This window comes from Xiphophorus hellerii, chromosome 6, assembly GCF_003331165.1.
Source record: "Xiphophorus hellerii strain 12219 chromosome 6, Xiphophorus_hellerii-4.1, whole genome shotgun sequence".
NCBI lineage: Eukaryota > Metazoa > Chordata > Actinopteri > Cyprinodontiformes > Poeciliidae > Xiphophorus > Xiphophorus hellerii.
In genome coordinates this window covers 18,350,894-18,377,395 of record NC_045677.1, presented here as the reverse complement: position 1 = coordinate 18,377,395, position 26,502 = coordinate 18,350,894, and the positions used below count along the sequence as shown (strand labels likewise).

Genomic DNA, 26,502 nt, shown 5'->3' with positions numbered 1-26,502 from the left:
TTGAAACTGCAGATTGCAATAAACTTTAAAGATTTCCGCTTAGCTGTTATTGAAATCATCAAGTGAAGAAAAACAGCATTCTGGTGTGTCAATGCTTAGGAAGGATGGAGCACCACAAAAAGTGACAAGTGTTCCAGTTCAATGTCAAATTGTGTGAAGAGCTGGAGGAGTTGTTAGGAAATGTGCAAGAATAAAACCTAATTTGCAAAATTAACGTGCATTGAAAAAAGGTCTCAAAAAATAACTTTTCTTAGAGAGGAAATTCCAAACAAGACAACATGATAGGGAATGTAAAAGGTGGTTGTCAGGGTGATGCATAAAAAGAAATCCTACCATTAACATTAAGGGTTGCTGAAGTCTTCTGGAAGCCTGTATCACAGGAGTATTCTCCTGCATCGCTTAGCTGCAGCTTATAGACAACAAGCTGGACCACAGTCCCTTCCTGCTTCAGTTGGTATTTGCTACTGGCTGTCAGCACCTTGTCACCACACCTCCAGACCACACTGGCTCCCAGTTTGGTGATCTCACAGCAAAAGCTAACAGACTCACCTTCCTGTCTTTCCAGGTTTTGTAGCTTAGTTTTGAAAAGGACAGGTTTGGCTGTGGGAAATTCAAGAAATTAAAATTATCAAAGTTAAGAAGAAATAAGAGCACAAGTAAAATTTTTATTTCATCACTCCTTAAAGTCACTATCAGTGCATTGTGAAACTATTCTTTCCCATTTTGTCAACTTAGAACCACAATCTTATGTGTATTTTATTGGTCTATCACATAACCAGTCTGATCCCTGGTCTATCAAATAACAGGATGTTAATACTTTTTCAAGGCTCTAAAGAACATAGAAAAGTAAGCACCAGAGACAACGTGTCACAAAAGTTCGGATCTTGAGCTTAGATCCTGATTGACTCAAATTTTCAGAGACAAAGGAAGAGCCCACTCAAGCTATTTGGATACAAACAGGTTGTAAACATACCCTTCACAGACAGATTTGCAGTGCTTTGATGTTCACCAGTGTCACAAGTGTAACTTCCAGAGTCCTCTGGTTCTACATCATGGATTATTAGAGTAGCCAGGTTCTCTGTTTGTCTAATTTCATATTTTCCACAAGGGCAAAGGCCAAGTTCTCCTTTCCTCCATTCCAAAGAAACACCCAACTTGGAAAGCTCACACTGTAATGTGGCACTCTGGCCTTCTTCCACAGTCTGACATTCCAACTCGCGTTTGAAAAACACCGGGGAGGCTGAAGAACAATAAGAACAATAAGTAGTTATTTGAAAAGTAAAGACAAGAAATGAAGAGGTAAATTGATGGGAGGAGAAATTAATACGGATGTGAAAAGACAGACTTGATGGACGGTAAAGAAGATGGTCTGCACCGTACCATTCACAACAAGAGATGCAGAGCTTAATATGTCTTCTGAGCAGCACGAATAGGTTCCTGTGTCTTGAGGAGTCAAATCAAAGATCTGTAGCTCGTAACGTAATCCAGTTTGTTTCAACTGGTACTTTTCTCCATGACTCAAGACTTCAGGCCCTTTCTTCCACTGTACAGGGACTCCGGGTTTAGAAAGCTCACAGTGCAGAGTAATGCTTGCTCCCTCCTCTGATACACAGCTTTCCAGGTCTTTATTGCATACGACTTGAACAACTGAGGAATCAATGATTTACATAAAATATTGAGTTTGATGTTTTGAAAACACAAGACATATGCTAACAAACCAGTCTTTTTTATTAGGTGTCTTACGAAGATTACATTTTTAGAAAACAACTGTTTTTAAATACAGACATGTACAACCAATACACCTTTGTCCATCAAGCAGACTTAGCCTTCATGGGCTATACCAAATACCCCACAGACAATCCACATAAACAACTAAGTAGAAAACACAATGATGAAAAAGCACTCCACCCACCCATAATTTCATCTCCTCAGGGTCGACATGAGACTGGCAGTACCAGTTTAGACCACTAAGTGTCAGTACTACACATTCTATGTTATTTCAGATGTATGCATTCAAATGAAAGCAACAAAAGTGTGTTTTTTAACATGTCAGAGAAAACAAAATCATACTTTAGGACAAGAGCATTAGATACAAAAAGGAATGTGATGGGGAGTAGGATAAAGTTTTTACATTTTCAAGCAAGTGTTTCAATATTGAAGAAAACAGGTGAGGGGTTCAAGCAGATCAATCAAGATCTAGCAAAAACAAACTGCATTAAGAAAAATAGTTTTCCAGGGCTCTGACTTCACTCATACCTCATTCTAAGTGGTTAGGTTATCCAGCAGGGGGCATTGACTGAGATAACGCTTCCAACAACTAAATGTCTTTCCACTCTTGTTATTAAAATGTTACTATTCATTAACATAGAAAGTACTCCTACATTAGTTCTTCTGGATGTTCTTGTGTACACTGCTCTATCTTCTCAAACCCCCAGTCGATCGTGGCAGATGGCCACCGGTACTGAGGCAGATTCTGCGGGAGGTTTAATGGGGAGTTTTCCTCTCCATTGTCACTACATGCATGAGCAGTATGAGGTATTCTTGTAAAGTCAACAACACACTATCATCATATCCTCATCCAGGAGGAGGGAATGCTCATAAAGTTTCATAAATTTTGTGCTGCACTGCAACACAGAAAGCTTTAAGGCCTACATACAAAAGGCTATCTGTAGCAGAAGACTGACACAGCACATCACTATGTACACACCTTTCACACCGTGAAACATGACATAGACAAAGCCAAGCAGACATGCAGCTCTAATTGTAACAAAACCTAGAACTGTAAAGTAGTGACTCAGTATGTCCCTGCCATCCCAGCATACAAGACATCCCCAAATCGCTCAAAAACAAACTGACATAAACGTAGCACCAAAGTTTGATGTGGAAACATGAGTCAGGAGCTACCTTGTGCCTGGATTTTGGTCTCTTCACTCTGAGCAGCTTGTTTAACAGTCTTCTCACCTAGGACTAAACACAACAATAATCTCACAATCTTACAGAGATGAGTTTACTGAACCAAATACAACACCAGCATGGAGCCAGGAGACCAGACACAGTCAATAACAATGCACAGTTTAATGTTACTAGCTCACAACTCTGCCCTAAACACAGATGTTCTTTTGTTTAATGCAGACTGTAAAGTGTACAAAATCTCTAGGAAAAGGGAAAGCTAATAAATATATGTTAAAATATCATAGGCTCCTCTTTCGAATCTACCAAATTCAAATTTAAATTGGAAAGCAAAATTCATACCAAATTCAAATCACTGCGAAAAGCAGACAGTATTGCCAGCATGCCATGCAGCACTACAAATTGGACATAGAATTGAAACAAAACAGTAAAATACTGATGAAATACAAACACTAAAGAAGAAAACAACACCTTTTCTCTGAGGCTAAATTGAACAACAATTATATGTTTTCCACCTTTGGACAAATTTTAAACATCTTATTTACACCAAAAATATTTTTCAACAAAGACTCTCACAGTATCCAACAGATACGAACAAGCTAGTCATATTACCTTCATGTTCCATATCAAATTCTCTTGAGCTTCTCTGATTTTTCTCTTTCAGTGGTTGTGGTGTAGGGGCTTCACCAGTAGACGGTAGGTTCACAGCTACAATAATTGGGCACAATTGTAATTTTATATAAAAATACACGAGCTGCATGAAGCACTCAAGTCTGGTCATTGGAGAAACACGGCCGATAGATGCAAATACTATTTCATATCAACAGTCAGCCTCCGTGCAAGAAACAAAACAACCTTGAGAGTGCAGAAACCTGTGGATCTATGAGCTGAAAACATGAAATAAATACACGCTAGGTATTTGAAAGTGAGCAATTCAAAAAGCATATGTAGCCTGGAAATGAGACATCATGTGAAACAGCCAAGTTACAAAGCAACACGTTTTAATTTGAACATGTAGAACATTTCTCAAGACAACAAACAAAGGTGAAAATCTTAAGAATGTTACCTTCTATAGTTTCATTTATCTCCTGCTTCTTCTGTTCAATGCTTTTAACTTCACTCACCTTGACTGCAATGCAAGTGCGACAAAAATAGTCACACTATAAGTTCTTTAAACTTTTGCTTTCCAACAAACAACACTTTACTAAAACAAAATAACAGAATGATACAACAGAAACAGCCATACTCTGAGATTGTAAAAAATATTAGCCTGCAAGGCTAAAGTTTAGATGCTTTATCCTCAGTCTGCTTTTATCAGTGATTTGCAAGCACTTAACTCAGGAAGCAGCACAATAACTTCAAATTTAAACTAAAAGAAATTGACTATACAGGAATATACACTTTGTATACATTTAATTTGAGCTTACATCTATTATAGACAGTACAGGCAAGTCAAAAATACAATTTAAAGGAAGACTCAACAACAAAGACACAATTATTCAACTGAACAAAACATACAGCTCAGAATCACCCAACCATATTTTCTTACCTACCTTCAGTTTTTTCTTTGGTCTCCTGAGTTTTGGGTTCTGGTTTAGCAGCAGAAGGAGGCGGAGACAGCTTCACAGCTGAAAGAAAATAATGCAGTCAGTGTGCCGTAACATATCAGATTATTCATATGAGTTCATGAACTAAATACAAAACAACAGAAGGAAACATTCAAAAATGAAAGGCAAACAAAACAACTGAGCAGCTTAATTGCACAGAATACTAAAAAAAAAAACAAAAAAAAAACAAGTGATAAGTTTGGAAATATACCAACAGCAAATAACAGAAAGAAGAAAAATACTTTGTTAATTTGTGGAATTAACTCCAGAATTGTAATGCCATACAAGTGTTGCACAATGTTTTAGTCAAAACAAAATCATACAAATTGTCATAATGGTGAGTTCACCACAGTAAAACACATAATGTCACAAAAAACTCAAGAATTTGACATGTCAGCCACACACAAGAGGAACATAAGGCAAGCACACAAAATTAAACAACACAACCAAACATAAGAGCAACTTAACAAATTAAAAAAGCTACAGAGCAGATTCTAAACACTGACACTATAAATTTCATACAAAAAATCGGTCTATCAATGAAACTTCAGTTCTGCACATGGCAAACAAATACATTTGCTTTGTTAGGTTTCAAATAAATCCTCTTCCTACCCTTGATCTTTAGGTTGGCTGTGGTCTTCTGGTCTCCACACAAACAGCTGTAATCTCCACTGTCTTCTGGCACCAATTTGTTAATAATGAGTTCATTCACAGAGGCCTTCTGCTTTATCTGGTACTTCTCTCCAGACTTCAGAGCCTGTGATCCCTTCTTCCACTCCACAAAAACTCCAGGTTTGGAGAGTTCACAACGCAAAGTAACACTGGCTCCCTCTTCAGCCTCTTGACTCTCCAACTTCTGTTTGAAGGTCACTGGTTGGGCTGCATGGTTATTAGTTGGTATTTTGTGAAATGATATACCACAACAAACAGAACATAAACAGGCATACAGTACAACTCAGCTGAACACCCAGGACTAACATTAACAGTTAACACACTTTGATGACAGACGGGAACTCCAACCAACAACCTTAAACACATATATAAAAGAAAAAGACACTCAAAATAACTAGTTGTAATAAAACTGACAATAAATCCTCCTCCTACCCTTGATTTTGAGGCTGGCTGAGGTCTTCTGGTCTCCACACACACAGCTGTAGTCACCACTGTCTTCTGGCAATAGTTTGCTAATAACAAGTTCATTCGCAGAAGCCTTCTGCTTCATCTGGTACTTCTCTCCAGACTTCAGGACCTGTGATCCCTTCTTCCACTCCACAGGGACTCCAGGTTTGGAGAGCTCACAACGCAAAGTCACACTGGCTCCTTCCTCAGCCTCTTGGCTCTCCAACTTCTGTTTGAAGGTCACCGGTCGGGCTGTGTGGTCATTAGTTATTACACAATCAATGGTATGTCACAGCAAATTTCACATAAACAAGCACAAATCACAAGAAAGCTGAACAACCAGGGCTTACACTGACAGTTTGCCCACATTGATGGCAACTCCAACAAACAACCTTTAACACATATATAAAAGAAAAAGACACTCAAAATAACTAGTTGTAATAAAACTGATAATAAATCCTCCTCCTACCCTTGATCTTGAGGTTGGCTGTGGTCTTCTGGTCTCCACAGACACAGCCGTAGTCTCCACTGTCTTCTTGTACCACTTTGCTAATAATGAGTTCATTCACAGAGGCCTTCTGTTTCATCTGGTACTTCTCTCCAGACTTCAGGACCTGTGTTCCCTTTTTCCACTCCACATGGATTCCAGTTTTAGAGAGCTCACAGCGTAAAGTAACAGCGGTTCCCTCTTCAGCCTCCTGGCTCTCCAACTTCTGTTTGAAGATCGCTGGTTCTGCTGCATGGTTATTAGTTGTTACACAATCAATAGTATGCCACAGCAAATTTTACATAATTTGCTGTGACAAGCACAATTGTCACAGCAAATAAACAAGCACAATTCAAAACAAAGCTGAACAACCATGCCTTAGTCTGACAGTTTGCACACTTTGATGACAGACAAGATCTACAACACACAACATTAAATACATACATAAAAAAAATCAATCGAAAAAGTAATAACAGTTGAAATCAACTGACAATAAATCCTCCTCCTACCCTTGATTTTGAGGCTGGCTGAGGTCTTCTGGTCTCCACACACACAGCTGTAGTCACCACTGTCTTCTGGCAATAGTTTGCTAATAACAAGTTCATTCACAGAAGCCTTCTGCTTCATCTGGTACTTCTCTCCAGACTTCAGGACCTGTGATCCCTTCTTCCACTCCACAGGGACTCCAGGTTTGGAGAGCTCACAACGCAAAGTCACACTGGCTCCTTCCTCAGCCTCTTGGCTCTCCAACTTCTGTTTGAAGGTCACCGGTCGGGCTGTGTGGTCATTAGTTATTACACAATCAATGGTATGTCACAGCAGATTTCACATAAACAAGCACAAATCACAAGAAAGCTGAACAACCAGGGCTTACACTGACAGTTTGCCCACATTGATGGCAACTCCAACAAACAGCCTTAAATACATACATGAAAGAAATACACACTCAAAAAAACCTTGTTGTAATAAACTAACTATGAATCCTCCTCCTACCCTTGATCTTGAGGTTGGCTGTGGTCTTCTGGTCTCCACAGTCACAGCTGTAGTCTGCACTGTCTTCTGGCACCACCTTGCTTATAATGAGTTCATTCACAGAGGCATTCTGCTTCATCTGGTACTTCTCTCCAGACTTCAGGACCTGTGTTCCCTTCTTCCATTGGACGGAGACTCCAGGTTTGGAAAGCTCACAATGTAAAGTAACACTGGCTCCTTCCTCAGCCTCCTGGTTCTCCAACTTCTGTTTGAAGATCACTTTTTGGGCTGCATGGTCATTAGTTGTAACATAGTCAGTGGTATTCTTGCTACAACAAATAGTACACAAAAAAGCACAAAATACACCTATACTGAACAAATAGGTCTAATACGGACTGTTTCACACATCAATTACAGACAAGATCTACAACAAAAACCACAAACACACAAAAACTCGTTGAAAGGAACTCAAAAAATCCTTCTCCTACCCTTGATCTTGAGGTTGGCTGTGGTCTTCTGGTCTCCAGACAAACAGCTGTAATCTCCACTGTCTTCTGGCACCACCTTGCTAATAATTAGTTCATTCACAGAGGCCTTTTGCTTCATCTGGTACTTCTCTCCAGACTTCAGAATCTGTGTTCCTTTCTTCCACTCCACGGAGACACCAGGTCTGGAGAGCTCACAATGCAAAGTAACACTGGCTCCTTCCTCAGCCTCCTGGCTCTCCAACTTTTTCACAAATGTCGATGGCAATGCTGCACAAGTGGGTTTTATATAACAGCAAAATTTGACACAAATAATAAGAAAACTTCAAAGCTTTGGTGTTTTTTGACTACCTCTGATAACGAAGATATGATTTCATACCACCATTTTTAGATTAGCAAAAGTTGTCTGGTCTCCACAGAAACAAGGAGAATCTCCCTCCTCTACATCACTAAATTCACAATTTTAAGTATACAAAGGTTACACCTGAGATATGTTTTTCTCTTGGTATAAAATGTTCTGGTCATTTCCTCCACTGGATATTGGAGGCAGCAGGTTTGAGATTAATTAATGTTTTAGTTGGAGAACAAAATAATAAAACTCAATATAGCTTATGAGTCATCCAATGTGAATTAAGAGGGAATGACATTTATTAAATTTTTTGTTAAGTCAGGTTGGGGTGGAATTGAAAGTGAAGTTTTCAGTTCCTTACATATTTCTAATTTCTCACCTTTCACAGTCACCTTTGCCATGCTTTTAGCAGTGCCCACGTCACATGTGTAGATGTCAGTATCCTTCTCCTCCAGGTGTTTAATGATGAGAGTTAGGACCTTCTCCTTCTGGGACATCTCGTACTGACCTCCAGCCCTGAGCTCTGTGTGGCCTTTCAGCCACGTCACCGCGGATGGAGTTTGTGCCGTTTCGCAACGTAAGGTCACAGAGGTCCGCTCATCTGCTTGGATGTCCTCAAGCACTTTAGTGAATTTATGGATCGGTTCTGGTAAAAGTAAAATTGCTACAGTTTAGAGAGTAACAATCATCCCATTGGTTTGTTATATATTTTTGGGGAACACCAATGTTCAATATATGGCTGGAAAAAGAAAGAAAATTGTCTGATCTCATGTCGGACTATAATGTTTAGCAGCAATGTGTTAAAGTGAATGTACTGAATATTCTTAATAAATTAAATGTAAAACGTGTGTGTGTCTAAAGGTAATGTTATTAACATGTACAAATCTCTATGAGTTCACAGAAAGAAATACTCAGGAAGAAAAAAAGGAGAATCTGAACTTTAAATGTGTAATTATTTTGTTATTTTTATATTACAGTTTGATATTAAACTGCTACTGAAAGTGGTTTATTGTGAATATTTCTTCTTTTGAATATTCAGATAACATATAAGGAGGATAGGTTTTATTTCCAGTTTGGAATAAATAAATAAATAGTAAGTTGGCCAGCTGTGACTACATATGTAAAAAGATAGGTCATAAAGTGTATACATTTCATCCTTACCCTTAATTTCCAGTTTGGCTCTTGTGGTTGCACCTCCAACAACTTCACAGCTGTACTCCCCAGAATCTTCAGCAGACACATTGTGAATGGTCAGCTTCATGAGCTTCTCCTGTTGACTGATCTCATACTTCTTGCTTGTTCTGATGGCTTTACCATCTTTGGCCCACTTTACAGTAAAACTAGCCTGTGTAACCTCACAGGCAAAAACAGCGTCTTCGCCACACACAACAGAAACATTCTGAAGCCCATTTGATAGAGATGAAGCTTTTCCTGTGCCATGGAAACACAATGTTAAGATGACTTATTTTGGTATGTATGCCTCTATTTTAATCACCAATTCTGAATAGCAATTGAACAGAGATGGAGATAAGCTATGTGAGAACTATTCTGATACATTCAAAATTTATGAGTTGACTTACCTTCAACTTTTAGTGTTGCTTTGGAGCTCAGGTCTTTAATGCTGAAGACCACCTCACCAGCATCAGCAGGGGTCACATCCTTTAGGGTCAGAGTGTACTTCCGCCCCTGACTGGAGATCTTAAAGCGACCTCCATTTTTAATGGGTTTGCCGTTAACAGACCACAAGCAGTCATCAATGCTCTCGCGTGACAGAATGCACTCAAAGCTGCATGTGTCTCCTTCATTCACCACAACAGATTTCAGTTTTTTTGTGATACCGATACCAATTTCTAGGATAGGAAAGAAACAGTTTTATTTTTTTTCCCCTTCACTTTAACTCTAAATTGCTTACCTAAAAGGGTACTCACCTCTTACAGTGACCTTTGCCTTTGTGACTTCTGTGCCAAGATCACAACTGTATTCTCCAGCATCTTCCTTGGTCACATCCTTAACAATCAATCCCAAAGACTTGCCCGTGTGAAGGAGCTCATATTTTGGTCCAGCTTTTAACACTTTATCCTCTTTTCTCCATATAGGAGAAACTCTTGGCTTGTTTGCTTCACATGTCAAAGTTATCATGCCTTTCTCCTCTCCTGTGACATCGTCTAGTGACTTGAGGAACACAGCTCTTTTCTCTGCAGGTTAAGAAAGGTGGGAGAAATTAACAGCTACATTTATTTCTATACACTATATGAAGATGAAGTCCAAACACTAGCATCTACGTATATACTGAGTTTATATTACACATAGGTATATTTACCTCTGTGGGCAATTTGTTAAACTGGCATTTATTTAGGAATACTAGAGTAAACTACAAAAATACTTTTGTTGTTCTATCACATAAAATCCCAAGAAAATATATAGACATACTGTTTGTGGTTGCAAGTGACAAAATTTTATAAAGTTCCAAAATACTTTGAGTACTTTTGCAAGGCACTGCAATTATATGTTTTTGAGCAGTAAATTAATTTAGGTAACCAGGAAGTTTGAGGCCAGTTATTAAAAGACAGCGAATGGCATTGCTTACCTTTAACCTTCAGTGTGACAGATTCTTTCACTTTGCGTACTTGAAAGGTGATAGTTCCCCCATCCTGAGGCGCCAAGTTCTTCAGCCTGAGCTTGTGGACCTTACCCTCATGTGTGATGGTGTTCACCTCATTGGTGAACAGGACCTTCTCATTAAGAAGCCACTGTGCATCTTCATCAGTGCAGTTGATCTCACATGTGAACATTGCATCGCTGTCTTCATCAACTTCTGTGTCAGCTAGATGCTTGGTGATCTTTATTTCTCGGACTGAGAAGTTAAAACAAGAAAGTAGTTTTAATATCAATATAAGTTATGTGAGTATGCAGTTTTCCATGAACTATAAATCATACCTTCAACAGTTAGAGTCCCTTTGGTTTCAGCAGGACCTGACTGACAGCGGTACTCCCCACTGTCTTCTTCAGTCAACTTTTGAACAGTAAGTTGAGCCCTTGCAGCATCTTGTCTTATGTTGTATTTATCTGATGCTGCCAGAAGAACCTGACCTTTGAACCACTTCACTTCTTTAGGTGTGGCAGAAAATTTGCAAGCAAGTGCAGCAGAGCTTTTTTCATTTGCCTTTATATCTTTGATATGCTCAGTGATCTCAAGTGGGCGCTCTAAACATACAGAAAAGTATGATAACAACAGTATTAATACAGAAAATATACCCAAAATATACCCAATTGTTGTGTGAGCCTGAAAAAAAGTATTCACCTTTGACTGTAAGCTGAGCAAGAGATTTGCTTTTCCCTGCAGTGAATTGAACTGGTCCAGTCATTGATGCTTTGGTCTTTTTAAAAGTGAGACGATGCATGGTGCCTTCTTTCTCCATCTCAACATCAACACCCTCCTGCACAGGAACTCCATTCAAAGTCCAAATCGGAGGTTTCACTAATTCCATACTGACTTCAACTTCAAAAACAGCTGCAAAGGGTTCCGTCACCTCAACTGAACTGAGTTCCCGAACAATACTGATAGACTGTTCTGTAAGAATCACAAAAACATCAAAGTAAGAAACTGCAAATTGCATCCATTATTCGCAAGGTAACAGATATTTGTAGAATATTTTATTAGTTATATGACCCAATAATGGCCATTTATGTAATTTGACTAGCACAAAAACAATGATCAAAATTTAATTTACTGACATTTGTCCAATAACCACATATCTAAAAAGTCACCTGGCTGTATGTCTCTCTACACACTCAGATATTTTGCTGATCTTTTGAGTAGTAATTTATTCTGGAAACTACTTGAAGTTATTTTTAGACAGTACTGCTTCATCTCATTCTCTTACTATATTTCGCTATCAAACTACCTATTGTTTTCTGTTTATTTAAGATTGGATCAAGGGGCCAACAGGTCCAGGGCATAATCATGACATCCCTCTCTCCGACAGCATACTATGGCTCAAATTGAGGGATTCAATGGTTTTCTCAGGGAAGAAGGTCCACCCCACAAGTTCTGGATTTTTCTCAGGCTATCCTAGCAGTGGGACATGTCTGAAAACCCTAAAAAAGAGATCCCCAAGGGCATTCTGACCAGATCCCCAAACTACTTCCATTAGATTCTTTCACTGCCAAACAGTAGGGGCTCTTCTCCGAACTCTCCTTTTCGTCTCCTAGCCCATTTTTCTATTACAACAAGTCACTGAGATACTTGAGCTCCTGTATTTGCAACAGATATCTGGTCAGGAGGGACCAGTCCACCTTTTCCCAATTTAGAACCATGTCCCTAGAGTTAGACGAGCTGACTCTTATCCGTGCACCTAGTGTTCAGGTGTGAACCACTCCAGTGCCCACTAATGGTCATGAAATGAACATACCACCACAACCTCACCATTCGCAAATGGTAACAAGAAGATCCAGAGGTTCTATGAATACCACAGGATTTACAAGGAAAGGCTCCGCTGGTGGAGCCCAATGTACACTTGGATCAAACTCAAATTTGTGAAGAGATTGATATTACAAGGATTATACAACCACTCATAAGATGCCCTACAGGGAACTACAGGAAGGTCTACTAGTCTGCTGATGCAGAGGGAAAAAAACCCTAATGCTTCTCTTGAAGTAAGGTACGCCGAGCATCCTTAGAGTAAGATTTTCAAAGGAGACTGAGAAGTGTGATCCCTCAATAGGAATATGAGCTGTAAATTCAAAGATCTCACCATTTGTTTTGGTTTCCTTGGTCTGTTCAGGAGCCTGCCTCACCACCTGATCCAATTCATTATCAGGTACAGTAGATATCAGTTAAGATGATCTTCATTTGACCATAAGTACCAAGTCCCAATGTGGAATATCTTGTGCTAAAACATAGTGTTAAAATACCACTTGGATTCAGAACAGCTAAGCAATTTCTTCCAATTAAGCACCTCTAGGTGATTCCATCATCACCCACAACAGCATAAAAATCTCCTAGGAGCACATCCAGGTTTTGTTACGGTATCCTTTCTAGTATCTCTCCAGGGGTGAGGCTCCAGATCAAATGCTGTGTGCAGAGACGTACATTATCCAGATTTTATTGCTCTGCATCACACCAGCTCCAACTTCTTTCCCTCCAATGAAGTGGGATTTTGTGTTCCAACAGTTGCATAACAAAACCATAAATCAGAGGGCTCAGAACTGTAATTTCGATGTCTAATTTAAGACCAGTCCTTACCTGGAACGTCACCTTGATTTCTCTGGTGCTAGGGCCTAGGTGTAGTGGGCTATCTATTGTCTTGTTGACACCAGGGGCCAATGCTTGGCAACCAGTTGCACGTTATTGAGGAGCAAGGTTTGGTAATAATTATCTTATCAAGTTCTTATATCGTTGAATCTTTGATCTATTGACAATGTTTTACTGTCATCATAATGAATCTAGAACTATTAAAAATGTAAATATTTGGGGCAAATCCATTTCTTGTAATAAATGACACTTACACTTAAATCCATGAATACTTTCTGTTGTGATCCAAATCACTTAGACAAATTACATAGATGTTATATGAGTAGCATTTAAAACGTTTCATTTGGTTTACAGGATAAAAAAGTTAATTGATCTCAATAAATTAGTAGGTGAGATTGGTTACAAGAAGAAACAAAATACAAATTGGTAGATGTCTAGGTTTTATCCCATTAGTAGATTATTTCACACTCATAAATAGATCTATGCCTCATTGACTCAGTCTGATGGCTTGTTTTGTGGGTGTATCTATTCATAACAACATTAAGAGTACAAGTATTCTTTGTCATCTTCTGTTTTACCTTCCACAAGCACTTTACAGGATGTCTTGTCATCTGTAGCATCGCAGGTATACATGTCTTCATCACCAGAATCCACGTCATTGATGGTGAGCTTTCGGTACACATCTTCACCTTTGATCTCATACTTTTTGCTGGCTTTGATCTCCATCTTGTTCTTGAACCACTTCACTTTTGCACTGGCACGTGACACTTGGCATTCAAGATGAGCACGGTGCTTATACATCGCTATCTTATCCCTGAGTTTCTTCACAAACTTGACAGGCAGTTCTATAGTAACACGAACATGGCGTGATTGTAGACTAGCAATTGTGTCTCAAAAAAGGCCTATCAGTGCAAAAGGTCTTATTACAGCTCTCGCTAAAGCACATGATAGGAAGGCCATTGCTCAATAAGTCTGCCAAAGCCAGAGAAAGCAGAGGTAGATATTATGGCAATGGAACACAAAAGCAAAGCTATAACATAAAAACGCCAGATAAAATCCACAAATTGATGCAGCTCAATGTAACTTTGACTGTTTCCCACCATTTACATAGAAACTGAATAAATTTTGCATATGCAATGTGATCATTGGCAGCAAAAAGTCAAAATTACTGGGTAATCACACAATTGCCTACATCAAATCAGAAAACTAGTTATGCCAAAATGTCAAGCTAAAATCTTGATGTAAAGAAAAAAAACAAGTTTGATCCTTGATAAAATGTATTTGGGGTGCCATCAGGCCTCAATGAGGAATAAAAACCCAAATGCAATTTGCAATTGGATAGTCGATACTATCAAATTAAAAGCAGTCAGAATGATGCAATGCGTTTCTTATTTTTAGACTAATATACATCTAGTACGTATGTGAAGATTTAATCTTAATATTGTATGTTGCGTAAGATAAGATTATGAAAATAAAATTGCAGTAGTCAGTGTGTAGATTTAGAGGAAGTATCGCTTACAATATGCAGATAGGTATGGCATTCATTCTAACGGTTTTGACCCAATGGATATGATTAATCCAATTGCAAAACTATGAAAGGTTATTGACTTCATGCCATTCTCCATTCAGCATTTGAAAAATTAATAGATATTCAAAAGACAAATGCTTACCTTTCACTTTAAGTTTTGCAGCTGAAGATGCTTTTTCAGCTGTAAATCTAATTTCACCCATGTCTTCAGGAGTTACAGATTTAAACAGCAGTATATAAGTTCTGCCTGGAAGAGGATAAAACATTTTCAAATAAAAGCATAAAAGTTCTAATCATTTCAAGCCTTTTAAAATCCTTACCCTCTTGTCTCATCTTGACATTTTCGCTGGCTTTAATTTTAGCATTTCCTCTGAACCACTGGTACTCCACATCATCATGAGAGATTTCACAGATAAACGAAGCACTCTCCTTCTCCACCGCTTCCACATCTTCTAGCTTCTTAATAATCTTGATGTCTCTGGCTACAGAAACCAAATTAAGAATGTATTTTGTTAGGACAATAAAATACACTTTGATTGGTTTAACCACTTTGACTGGTTTAATAAATTTGCAGGTAATTAATCACCTTGCACAATGAGCTTAGCAGAGGTGTTATCATCAGCTGTGTGACAGATGTAAGTGCCTCCATCTTCAGGCGTGCATTTGTTGATAACTAATGTGCGCTTTCGGCCCAAGGAATGAATAGCAATGTTCTTTGTTGACTTCAGTTCAACATCATCCTGCAGAATTGTTGTTTTCAAAATGTTATTAATATTATTTTTGAATAGTATATTTTTATTTTGCTTATATAGATGAACAAGTAACTTTTCACCTTGAACCATTTAACTTCTGCGTTGTTTCTAGACACTTCACATTCAAATGTTGCCTTTTCCTTCTCAGGAACATTGATGTCCATAATGGGTTTGGAGATCATAGCAAGAGGTTCTGTATGATTAGTACATTTAAGTCAAAAAATGGCAATGTTCAGACAATTCCCCCTTAGAACAAATAATCATCAGAATTTACCTGTGACAATCAGTTTGCTTGAGGTATGGACTCCCTCTGCTTGAAAGGAAATAGTCCCAGAATCCTCTCTCTTCAGATTGGAAAGCGTCAGGATATGCTTTTTTCCCACGGTTGTGATGCGGCAGTTTGCCCCTGACTTTAACTTGGCCCCATCTCTGGTCCATGAGCCTTCAACATCAGCTTGACTCAGCTCTACTTCAAGAGTCACTGTCTCCGTTTCATGAGCTTTTGTTTCTGTAAGAGCTTTTATTACCTGAATCTTCTTCACTGAAGGGGAAAACAGCATTTAGTGATCAACATGCAGTGAGAAAGTGAAAAAAGTTGATGAATAGAAACAGTTTTTGATAAACTTTACTGCATTTGTGTTGTTAGGTCTTTTTGTCAAATGTCTTTGATAAACAAAGTCTCTAAGATATTTGAAGCACAGGCAAAGAGTGAGTCTTGATTTATTTTTCATGATTTTTGGCTTTAACTCTGACATACTAGATATAAACTTCTGGGCAAATTTCTGAATGACTGGTCACACTCACTTTTGGAGTATTTACTACATTTACCATGCCTTAAAATATTATCTTCAGAACTCAACTGCTTCTGAATTGTTGGCGAAAGTTGAATCTAGAGAGTGTTCGTCAAAATGGTTATGACAGCAGGTGTTTCCTTTGAAGCAATCATGGTTGACAAAAGAAGACTGTTTCACGCACCACTCTCTTTAAAATGAACCATCTGCCCTGCTAATTCAGTCAGAATGACAAATGATATGTCCTTTTATAGCACTTTCCCTTGAGTTGATTATAAGATTATTGAAGAATGAGAAGGTGATTTTGTGTAAGGTCAGAAGCACAGTGCACTAGTGTACTACATATAAATCACCACCATAACAGCTGAAACTGTAAAACTAGATTTCTGTCAATCAGAAAAAAAAATTTAGCTAAGCAATCCTCTATATACAAAATAGGGAAAAACATTCTGTTATTGTGGTTCAAGGGTTGTAAGGTATTTTGTATTAGTCTCTCCAAAAACATTATTAGGGATTATTCTTACTCTCAACAGTGAGTTTTGCTTGAGTCTTGTCATCCAGAGTCTCACAGGAGTATATCCCGCGGTCAGAATAAGTTACTCTCTTGAAAATTAGAGCCTGCTTCGCTCCTTCCACTCGGATCTCTATGTTTCCTGCGGGCTGCACAACAACACTGTTCTTCATCCACTTGACTTCATCTGAAGGCTTACTCAGCACTACTTCCAGTTTTACTTCATTCTCTTCTTCCACTGACACATTTTCCAGCTTTTTCTTAAAAGAGACAGGTTCACCTGGGAAAAGCAGATGTGGTGATTTACACATATTTTGTATTTTTTGGAAATTGAAAATTAACAAAAGTAAAAATAACCGCTATTGCAGAAAACATTTCTAAGCTTACGCTGAACTTGAAGAGTTGCTTTGCAGCTTTTGCCTTCTGCATCAACACTAACTTCTCCTGCATCTTTCTGTGTGACTGAGGTGATGGTTAGTGCAAAGCTACCACCTCCATGCTCAGGTTTGTACTTGGGCCCAGCAGTGATGGGCATATTGTTGTGGAACCACCGAACATTGGCATCAGCCGGAGTGACTGCACATTTAAAAATGGCATCCTTTCCCTCCATTGCGGCGACGTTGTTCAGTTTAGTGGTCAACCTCACGGGTCTTGGTGCTGAAAAGAATGAAACCAGTTTTTAAGATGCAATCAGGTGTTTTCACTAACAGGTGTACACTGACTATAAAAACACATTATGACATAAGAAACATAGATTCTACAGTGCCATTTATAAAAATACAAAGTTTGCCAAAAAAAAAAAATAGGTGAAAATGAAATACCTTTCTGTGTATTTAAGTCAATGAAATAACAAGAGGTGCAAGAACGGTACGGACCTGCTGATGCTAGTAAATATTAAGGTCCAAGACTCTGTTCTGGTCTTATTCACAAAAAACAGAACTCTTTAAACACACATTGGATGCTCTTATGTGTTTTATGGTTGACAAATGTCCCTAAAATCCATTCAAGGTTCTCATTTATGGTTCGAATATTTTGGCACAGTTGTAAAGATTGCAAGTGTATATGTAAATTTTCAGATTTAATTACCTTTAGAAGTTACTTTAGCAGAGGTCTTGTCATTTTTACACACACAGCTGTATTCCCCTTCATCTTCTTTAGTGACTGCTGTTACAGTGAGGATCCTTTTAGCTCCATCTGTTCTGACACAGTGCCGGTTTCCAGGTTTAATTTCACGGCCCTGATGTTGCCAGAGAACATCCCCTGAGGCCTGATTTAGCTCACAAATTAGGCTGAGTGTTCCTCCTAACTCCACTGTAGCAGCTTTCAAAGGAACAACAAACTTCAAAGCTGAATCTGAAATGAAAGCATGGGGTAGCAGGGGAAAAGAAAATTAAACATTTGCAGAAGCAGATGTAGAAATAGTTTTATTTAACCTACCTTTAACCTGAACTTTGAATTCCACTTTGTCATCTGGAGTTTGACAGGAGTACGTTCCGCTGTCTTTGGTCTCTGCTGATTTCAGTGTCAAAGTGCGAGAAAGCTCATCTTTTTGTATTTCACACTTGCTGCTCTCTTTTATCTCCACGCCATCTCTGAACCACTTCACATTACCACCTTCTGTGGTCACTTCAGCCGTTAAAACAACTTTTTCACTTGCTTCAACAATAAATGTATCCTTGGTAGGCTTCTTAAACTTCACAGCTATGTCTACAGGACACAATTTTTTAGGTGTTTTGTTGTAGAACATAATCTCTCCAGTTAAAACTTTAAGTTTATTTGTAATATACTGGTACCTGTCAATTGCAGCTTGAATACCAGCTTATCGCTTCCAGCTTCACAGGTATATTCTCCAGCATCTTTCTTCTCCATTCTGTCTATTACCAGCTCACGGGTCTTGCCCTTTGATTCCATGTGGATCCCCTTACTCGAAGTGAGAACCTTTCCATCCTTGAACCATTTCACCTCCATTTTGGAGTCTAAAACTTCACAACTTAGAGTGGCTTTCTGAGAGAGAGCAGCTTTCACTTCTCTCTGAACTGATTCCTTGCTAGAGAAGCCAGTCGTAGTTTCTGAAGAACAAATGAAATATGTGTCATAAACATTTCAGTTCATCTAAAAATGCTTTAACATACATTGCATTTTTCAGCTGTAAACACACAAAGAATCCAGCTGGGGACCAGTACTGGACAACTTTTCAGCTTAGTTGACCTTGACTAGTAGATAGCTGAAAGTCAAAATGTAATCTTTTCTCAATCAGTGAACATAACACACCTAATCTCTGTTACTGAGCAAAGAAGGTTCAGAGTTAAGCATTTTAGAATTAGTGTGTCAAATGAAGTACAAAGATGTGAGAGGCTATATGACAGAAAACTGTATTTTCTATGACATGTCTGCAATTCACATCATTGTGAGTCGACATGTTAGTCAACCCACATATCAACTCACTTTTACTCACTTTTTATAAAAGTCAGAGAGAGTGAAATTTTCAGCATGTAATAAGAAGGCTGAATGACATACAGTCATTACACTGATTAATCCATCTGAACTATCAAGCTCTGTCTGTCGTGGAAAACGCTGCATTTGGAAATGTTGGGAGCCTTTTGAGAACCTCAGAGTTAGAGTAAGGATGTACATTCTGTTGAAAAAATACAAGTAGACAACTTTTTGCAAAGCTAATGTGCTAACCACACTAATTGCTAATGCTAGACTTTATTTTTATACCATTTTTTTCTTTGAAGCAGTAAAGCATTGATTCAGAGTGACTACTCAGAAACAGAGCAGTCACAACACATGATTTGCATTGTGGCCTCTGTTAATAAAGTAAACAATTAAGATCTGTTAATGTGAAAGGCAAAAAAGAGATTATTTTTCAAGTTGTTCTTACAGATCTTTTATTGGATTAATCTTTAAAGACAATTTGTCAAAAATCGGCAATCAGCAAGTCAAAGCTTTATTAAAACCAAAGATCAAAAATCAGCTATAAAAATTTTGAATCAGCACTTCTACTTCAGCCACTGTAAACAAACTTTTTACTTGTTCATATAGAATTTTTACACTTGTCTATGCTGACTCAGTCCATTTTGGAAGTTGCTTACTTTATGTTCTTCTCTGTCTTTTATTTTGAACCTTTCAAAAAAAAACTGCTAACAAAGGGTAAAAGCAATAGAATCTTTCAGAAAAGCAAAGCTGTGAAATAAATCCAGTATAATGGCATATGCCTACAACAGAAAGAAGTATTGTTTTCTTTTCTCCTACCTGCCACATGAATCTTAAAAGCCAGCTTCTCAGTCCCGGCCTCACAGATGTACTCTCCAGCATCCTTCCTCTCTACACTGTCAATCATCAGCTGACGACTCTTGCCCTTTGACTCAGTATGTATGGTTTTGCTGGATTTCAGCAGCTTACCATCCTTGTACCATTTCACCTCTGTCTTTGCATCAGCAACCTCACAGCTCAGAGAGGCTTTCTGCGACAAAGTGGCTTTCACCTCCTTTTGGACAGACTCCTTGTTGAAGAAGACTGACTTAAGCTGGGTCTCTGTAAAAATAGTAATGGAAAACATCTTGAAGCTGCAACTTAGGTGTTTGAAACTTTGGTGTATAAAAAAACACCTTACCTTCAACATGCAACTTAAAGGCCAGCTTTTCAGACCCAGCCTCACAAATATACTCTCCTGCATCTTTTCTTTCCACGCTTTCAATCACCAGTTGGCGAATCTTGCCTTTTGATTCGGTGTGGATTGTTTTGGATGAAGTGAGCGGCTTACCATCTTTGTGCCATTTCACCTCTGTCTTGCTGTCAGCAACCTCACAACTCAGAGTGGCCTTCTGGGAAAGAGTGGCTTTCACTTCTTTCTGCACAGAATCCTTTTTGTAGAAGGCAGACTGGGCCTGCACGTCTGTGTGAAGTAGGAATATATGACTTTGTTATCAATAATCTACTTTTTAGTATCATTTCCTACAGTTTCTGTAAAATATGTTGACCATCTACGTGTCAGTTTAGCTCTGGAACCTACCTTCCACTTGGAGTTTGAAGGAAAGCTTTTCCGCACCAGCCTCACAGATGTACTCTCCAGCATCTTTCTTCTCCAGGCTCTCTATCACAACCTGCCGACTTCTGCCTTTTGACTCTGTATGTACCGTCTTACTAGAAGTGAGCAGCTTGCCATCTTTGTACCATTTAACCTCTGTCTTGGTATCAGACACCTCACAGCTAAGCGTAGCTTTCTGAGACACAGTGGCTTTGACATCCTTCTGGACCGACTCCTTGTTGAAGAAGGCTGACTGGGCCTCTGATTAAACAGTCATGAAAGAAAACATATCAGTAACTTCTCCTTAACAGTTTGATTTATATGTGCCAAACATTTTTACCTGCCACATTGATCTTAAAACTCATCCTTTCAGACCCAGTCTCACAGGTGTATTCTCCTGCATCTTTCTTCTCCACGCTGTCAATCACCAGTTGGCGGCTCTTGCCTTTTGATTCAGTTTGAACCGTTTTGCTGGAAGTCAGGAGTTTGCCATCTTTGTACCATTTCACCTCTGTCTTCATGTCCGCTACCTCACAGCTGAGGGTGGTTTTCTGTGAGAGAGTGGCTTTCACCTCCCTCTGTACTAACTCCTTGTTGCAGAAAGCAGACAGAGCCTCTGAAAGTAAAGCCAATAAAAAGTACAGTATTGGTATGAATAATAAATACAATTTCAAAAGACTAAAAACTCTTTTGAGTTAAAACTGAACAGTTCTTCTTTTTAACATCAACAAGTGATGGCCTTTAGAACATCATTACATGAAACCATTAAGATCTAATTCTGATACAACGTCTGTGTGGAACTAAAATTACTTTAGTTGGAAGGAGGGAAGGAAGGGATTTGAGCTCAGCAAACATCTGGTCTTACATGTCAAAACATCCTGATCAGGACAACTTCAATGATAACCACATTTCAAAGTAACTAGTTCAGCCTTCCTACCTGATACAGTTATCTTGAAGACCAGTTTATCCCCTCCAGCTTCACAGGTATACTCTCCAGCATCAGTCTTCTCGATGTTTTCAATCACCAGCTGACGGGTGCTCCCCTTGGCCTCCAAGCATATTCTCTTACTTGACTCCAGCAACTTTCCATCTTTGTACCATTTCACCTCCATCTTAGTGTCTGACACATCACAGCTAAGTGTTGATTTCTGGCTGAGGACGGCTTTGACATCCCTCTGAACTGACTCTTTATTGGAGAATGCAGCTACTGCTTGGGGTTCTGAGAATAAAACAAAATTATCTCAAATTTAAAGCACCTGCATGTCAACAATTTACATCATGTTACAAGCAGAAATATCTCTTTTACCTTTTATCTTGACATGGAATGTGACTTTATCAGCTGCTGTCTCACAAGAATAATATCCTTCATCATTTTTCTTGGCACTTTTAATGATAAGTTTCCTTTGGGTCCCTTTGGAGATGATAGTTGTTCTTTGGTCCTCACTAATTTCAACTTTATCTTTTTTCCATACAACAACAGCACTTGCAGAAGACACCTCACAGGTCAACTCAAGATCTCCTTTAAGGGATGATGACAATCCCATGGGGCCTCTGGCTTTATTGAGAAATTTGGCAGGCTCATCTAAGCAGAAGTAGAATAAAACAAAATTAATTCCAGTAATTGTAGTCGATAGTTACTAAAACAAAGCTTTTAACCCAGGATGTTATGTGTCCATTAGTGCAACGTTATAGCCATTTTAAAGTTCTAATTCACTTACCTTTCAGTGTCAGTTGAATTGACATCCTATCCTCGGATAAGACACACTCATAAAGACCCACATCTTCCTCTGTAACATTGTGAACCATCAGGATTCTCTTACGATCTCTTATAATGGATTCATACTTCTTCCCCATTTTCACCTCTCGTCCATTCTTCATCCAAGCCACCTGAAGTACCAAACAGTCCAGTTTACCAAAACACATTATCTAATTTTAAGATCCCTAACAGCACTCACAAAAACACTGAATTAGCCTTATCTTCCCCTTAGCACTGATCAGAATCCATACAGGATTCTGTATGGATTCCTGTATGGATATCCATACAGGATATCCTGTATCCTGTATGGATACAGGATTCTATATCAGAATCCATACAGGATTCTGATCAGTATAAAGTCACCACCTCATATAGTGTTCTGTATGCTGGCTAATAGTGTGATGACACATTTTTTCACCTGAGCTTGTTGGTCTCCTAGCACTGCACCTTCAGATTTAGCCTCTTGGCTGCTTCATGTTCTCCTTAGCCAACCTATTGGCTCAGAAGGCCATGCCTTGGTAAGTTTGCAGCTGTGCCTTTCTATTTTCAAATAATGAACTTGAAGTGCACTGAATGACATGTAAAAAACAAGGGCTATTGTTTTCTAACCCAATCCTGCTTTAAGCATCCTGCCTGGCGTGTCCTTGGTCTTCATAAAGCTGTTAGAAGCCTTCACTAAGAAGCTGTATATACAGAGAATTATTGGTAAGCTCTTTTATACTAACTAGTTGATATATTGGTTGCACTGGATTTTATTTTAGGGTATCATCGAACAGGGGGCTGATGACATTTGCACACCAGATCTTTCAAAGTTTTAGTTCTCCAAAATTTCTGTAATTTCACAGTCATGTTCTGCCTTCTGTTGGCTACATGACTAAATCTGAAAAGGTCTGAGGAGGAAGTGCAAGGCTCTGTAAGAGGATACAATACTTTCTTCAACAGGATTTATTTTTTAAATATGAAAACGGCCAAAGTGGTGAAAATAAGATGTTTTGCACACAAACCTGAGTTTCATAGTCTGACACTTCAGCACTCAGTTGAGCCGTCTCTTGGACGCTGCAGGTTACAACCTCTGGATGGTCGGACTTGTTGGTGAACCTGATAGGGGGTGCTATAACACATTTTTGTACTTGAAATGCATGACTGAGTAGAAAACAGAGCTTGAGAAAACATATTACTCTAATAAAAGCTTGGTGCAGAAAGTAATAATTTTTTTTTAAACGACATACCCTTCACAGATAGGATGCAACTGCTCTGAGAACCTCCACCCACAAACTTGATTTCGGTTCCATTCATTTCCATGGTCACGACTCGAATGAGCAATGTGTGAATGTTCTTAGATTTGGTGATAAGATATTCTGATCCACTCCGCAGGAGGCGTCCATTTAGGGACCAGAAGCCTGAACAAACAGCCGACAACTCCACAGAGATGGAGAATTCCTCTCCAGAGACTGCAGAGCTGTTCATCAGGCCCTTCCTGATTTCTGCAGTGGGTTCTGGATAAGAAAGACAAACAAAGTATTTTTAAAAAGCAAAACACAGAAAACAGATGCTTTTCAAAAAATATAAAAGACTTACCAAGGTAGAAGCTGCCAGGTACTTCCAGAAAGGGACTCTGGCCAAAATCATTTGTGGCAGAAATACGGAACTGGTAGCTAGCTTCCTCTGCAAAACTGCTTATGGTGATCTCTGTGGTTGTGAGGATTTCTCCAGCATTGCATCTCTGCCAGGTAGAAGCACCAACCTTCCTCCTCTCCACGATGTATCCTTTAATGGGTACGGGACGGTCACTGTCAGGGGGAGACCAATGAATGGTGATGGACGAGTCAGTCTTGTTCTGTACCACAGCATCAACTGGGGGATCAGGAGGATGCTTCCTGGGAGCTACAGTGGGGAAAACAAAAGTTGAAGATGTTCCTAGGCCTGCAATAAATTTTCATCTTCTCTTTTTTTCTTACATAACTACTGACAAGTATGAGTCCAAGGTTGTATGGGAACCTTTTGCCTACCATTATTTATGATAGTAACACTAATATTTCCCTTACAACATTGTTTATGTAGCATCAATCTGACATTAAGAATAGTATTTACATCTGATAAAAATTTTTTGAAGAAAACACAAAATTAAAACAATAGGATATATTAATTTAATTTATTACAATCTGTTCTACGTACATCCTACAAGTCAATTCACATGAAACTTAGACTAATAGAACTTGAAGTAACATGCTTAAAATGTCATATGATTCATACTTTTTAGCTCTTAGAAAAATGTTGTCTTTTACAACTCAAAAGTATACATTTTTAAACTCTTGAGAGTCCTTGTTTGGTGTGGGGGCCATAATGAACCTTAGTTTACTTATCCTTTTGAGTGCTGTTACCTCCATCATATCTCAATAGCTCACTATGTCTTCAGACATCTATTTATAAATGCATTATTTGTTTCATGTATATGTACATATATAGCGATTTTTTGGCATAGATATTAAAGCCATGACAAATTTGGTTTTAGGTTAGAATGGGGATGGAGGTATTAAAGTACATTGCAGGTAAGGGGCTCTTGGAATAGGTGGAGGTAGAAGTAGGTGCTCACCAAGGCCAACCTTTCAATATTTATTGCAATAACTGTCTCTCACTATGTTACACAATTTACCATGTATAAGAAAAGTCTTTAGAAATTATTTAACTCACCAGTGACAGAGAATCGTGTTGAAGTCTTACAATCTCCAGCCACAAAGGCCACCTCTCCAGAATCATTTGCCTGGCAGTCTTTAATTGTTAATGTGTACTGTCTAAGAACACAGGCAATTGAAGTACGAGAATCTTCCTTCAGTTTCTCGCCATTGCGAGTCCAATAGGCATCTGGACAAGGATGCTCCAGCTCAACACAAAAGATGACGGTGTCACTGACTGGAACGATGGTCCTCCGAGGAAGCTTCTTTGTGATATTACCTGGTACATGGGAGTAAGATTACAGATAATAATATTTTCTGCACAAAGAACAGCAAATATAAGAATTCATCTTAACTTTGTTAACCAGTGTGGTCACAACAGCAGCTGCACTTGAAAATGTTTTTATGAAACAAATGTCTTCAAAATTACACACAAGATGCCTGAAAATCCAAAGAGAACAGTTGCCCTACCCAGGACAGTGAGCTCAGCCACAGTGCGGCTGCCCTCTTTCATCTCGCAGATATAAACCCCATCGTCATTAGTGGTGACATTATGTATGGTAAGGCGACGTAGAGTCCCATCCTCGTCCAAGCGATATTTGGTGTTTTGCTCCAGCCTAGTTTCCTCCATAAACCAGTCGGTCTGAGTGGCGATGAGTGGCACCTCACACATGAGTGTGGCTGAGGTCTTTTCTTGTACCTCCACATCCTGAAGTTTCCTCTTGAATGGCACCTTTGGCTCTGACAAACAGAAAAACAGCAAAATCCGCAAATTTTTAAAATGACATAAAATGTTGTAAACTGCAGTGCAATCATTCTTTAGAAGGTAAGAAATTGCATGTTACGTAAAAGTGAAGGAAATTCCCGATTAAATGCAGTGCACTCCAAAATTATTGTTACTTCTTGCAAAGATGTGTAAAAATGCAACCAAATAAGTTTCAATTGAAGAGGTATAATGTCAGTAAAATTTTAGAAAAATAAAACTTTTAGAAAAGCATAAATCAAAGTATATTTGATTTATACTTTTTAAGATAATCAGATTGTCTGAACCCAGATACTTTTGTGTTCTGGTATGTCTGTGTTTTAGTCTGTTTTACATAATTTTCATCATATATGTTCTTATACTTATTTTATTTAATTGTTTTCTTTTCTTTTCTTTTAATCCTGTATGTTTTTATTTACCTTGCAAGCCACTTTTGTCAGTTATGTTGTTTTCAGACATGCTATAAAGCACAAATTGACATTCACAAAAAGGCTAATATCTTGCAGACACTTTTTA

The 26,502-nt window shown here is 38.6% G+C and overlaps 1 protein-coding gene across 1 annotated transcript in view; it reads right to left on the bottom strand.

The window, feature by feature from the left end:
- Positions 1–26,502, bottom strand: part of obscnb (obscurin, cytoskeletal calmodulin and titin-interacting RhoGEF b) — a 58,988-nt gene that overhangs the window by 24,919 nt on the left and 7,567 nt on the right. The window contains 44 exon segments of the mRNA XM_032565936.1: positions 75–94; positions 334–600; positions 974–1,240; positions 1,381–1,647; positions 2,905–2,967; positions 3,523–3,618; positions 3,977–4,039; positions 4,464–4,538; positions 5,130–5,396; positions 5,622–5,888; positions 6,106–6,372; positions 6,633–6,899; positions 7,117–7,383; positions 7,584–7,850; positions 8,309–8,575; positions 9,091–9,360; positions 9,510–9,779; positions 9,858–10,124; positions 10,517–10,783; positions 10,867–11,133; positions 11,231–11,500; positions 13,762–14,028; positions 14,854–14,958; positions 15,032–15,193; positions 15,298–15,451; positions 15,544–15,656; positions 15,738–16,004; positions 16,779–17,045; positions 17,153–17,422; positions 17,852–18,118; positions 18,203–18,472; positions 18,559–18,834; positions 20,021–20,302; positions 20,382–20,663; positions 20,781–21,056; positions 21,136–21,411; positions 21,733–22,014; positions 22,102–22,377; positions 22,514–22,682; positions 23,556–23,662; positions 23,781–24,047; positions 24,130–24,435; positions 25,243–25,503; positions 25,695–25,964. Of these exon segments, the coding sequence (XP_032421827.1) occupies positions 75–94; positions 334–600; positions 974–1,240; positions 1,381–1,647; positions 2,905–2,967; positions 3,523–3,618; positions 3,977–4,039; positions 4,464–4,538; positions 5,130–5,396; positions 5,622–5,888; positions 6,106–6,372; positions 6,633–6,899; positions 7,117–7,383; positions 7,584–7,850; positions 8,309–8,575; positions 9,091–9,360; positions 9,510–9,779; positions 9,858–10,124; positions 10,517–10,783; positions 10,867–11,133; positions 11,231–11,500; positions 13,762–14,028; positions 14,854–14,958; positions 15,032–15,193; positions 15,298–15,451; positions 15,544–15,656; positions 15,738–16,004; positions 16,779–17,045; positions 17,153–17,422; positions 17,852–18,118; positions 18,203–18,472; positions 18,559–18,834; positions 20,021–20,302; positions 20,382–20,663; positions 20,781–21,056; positions 21,136–21,411; positions 21,733–22,014; positions 22,102–22,377; positions 22,514–22,682; positions 23,556–23,662; positions 23,781–24,047; positions 24,130–24,435; positions 25,243–25,503; positions 25,695–25,964 (10,070 nt within the window).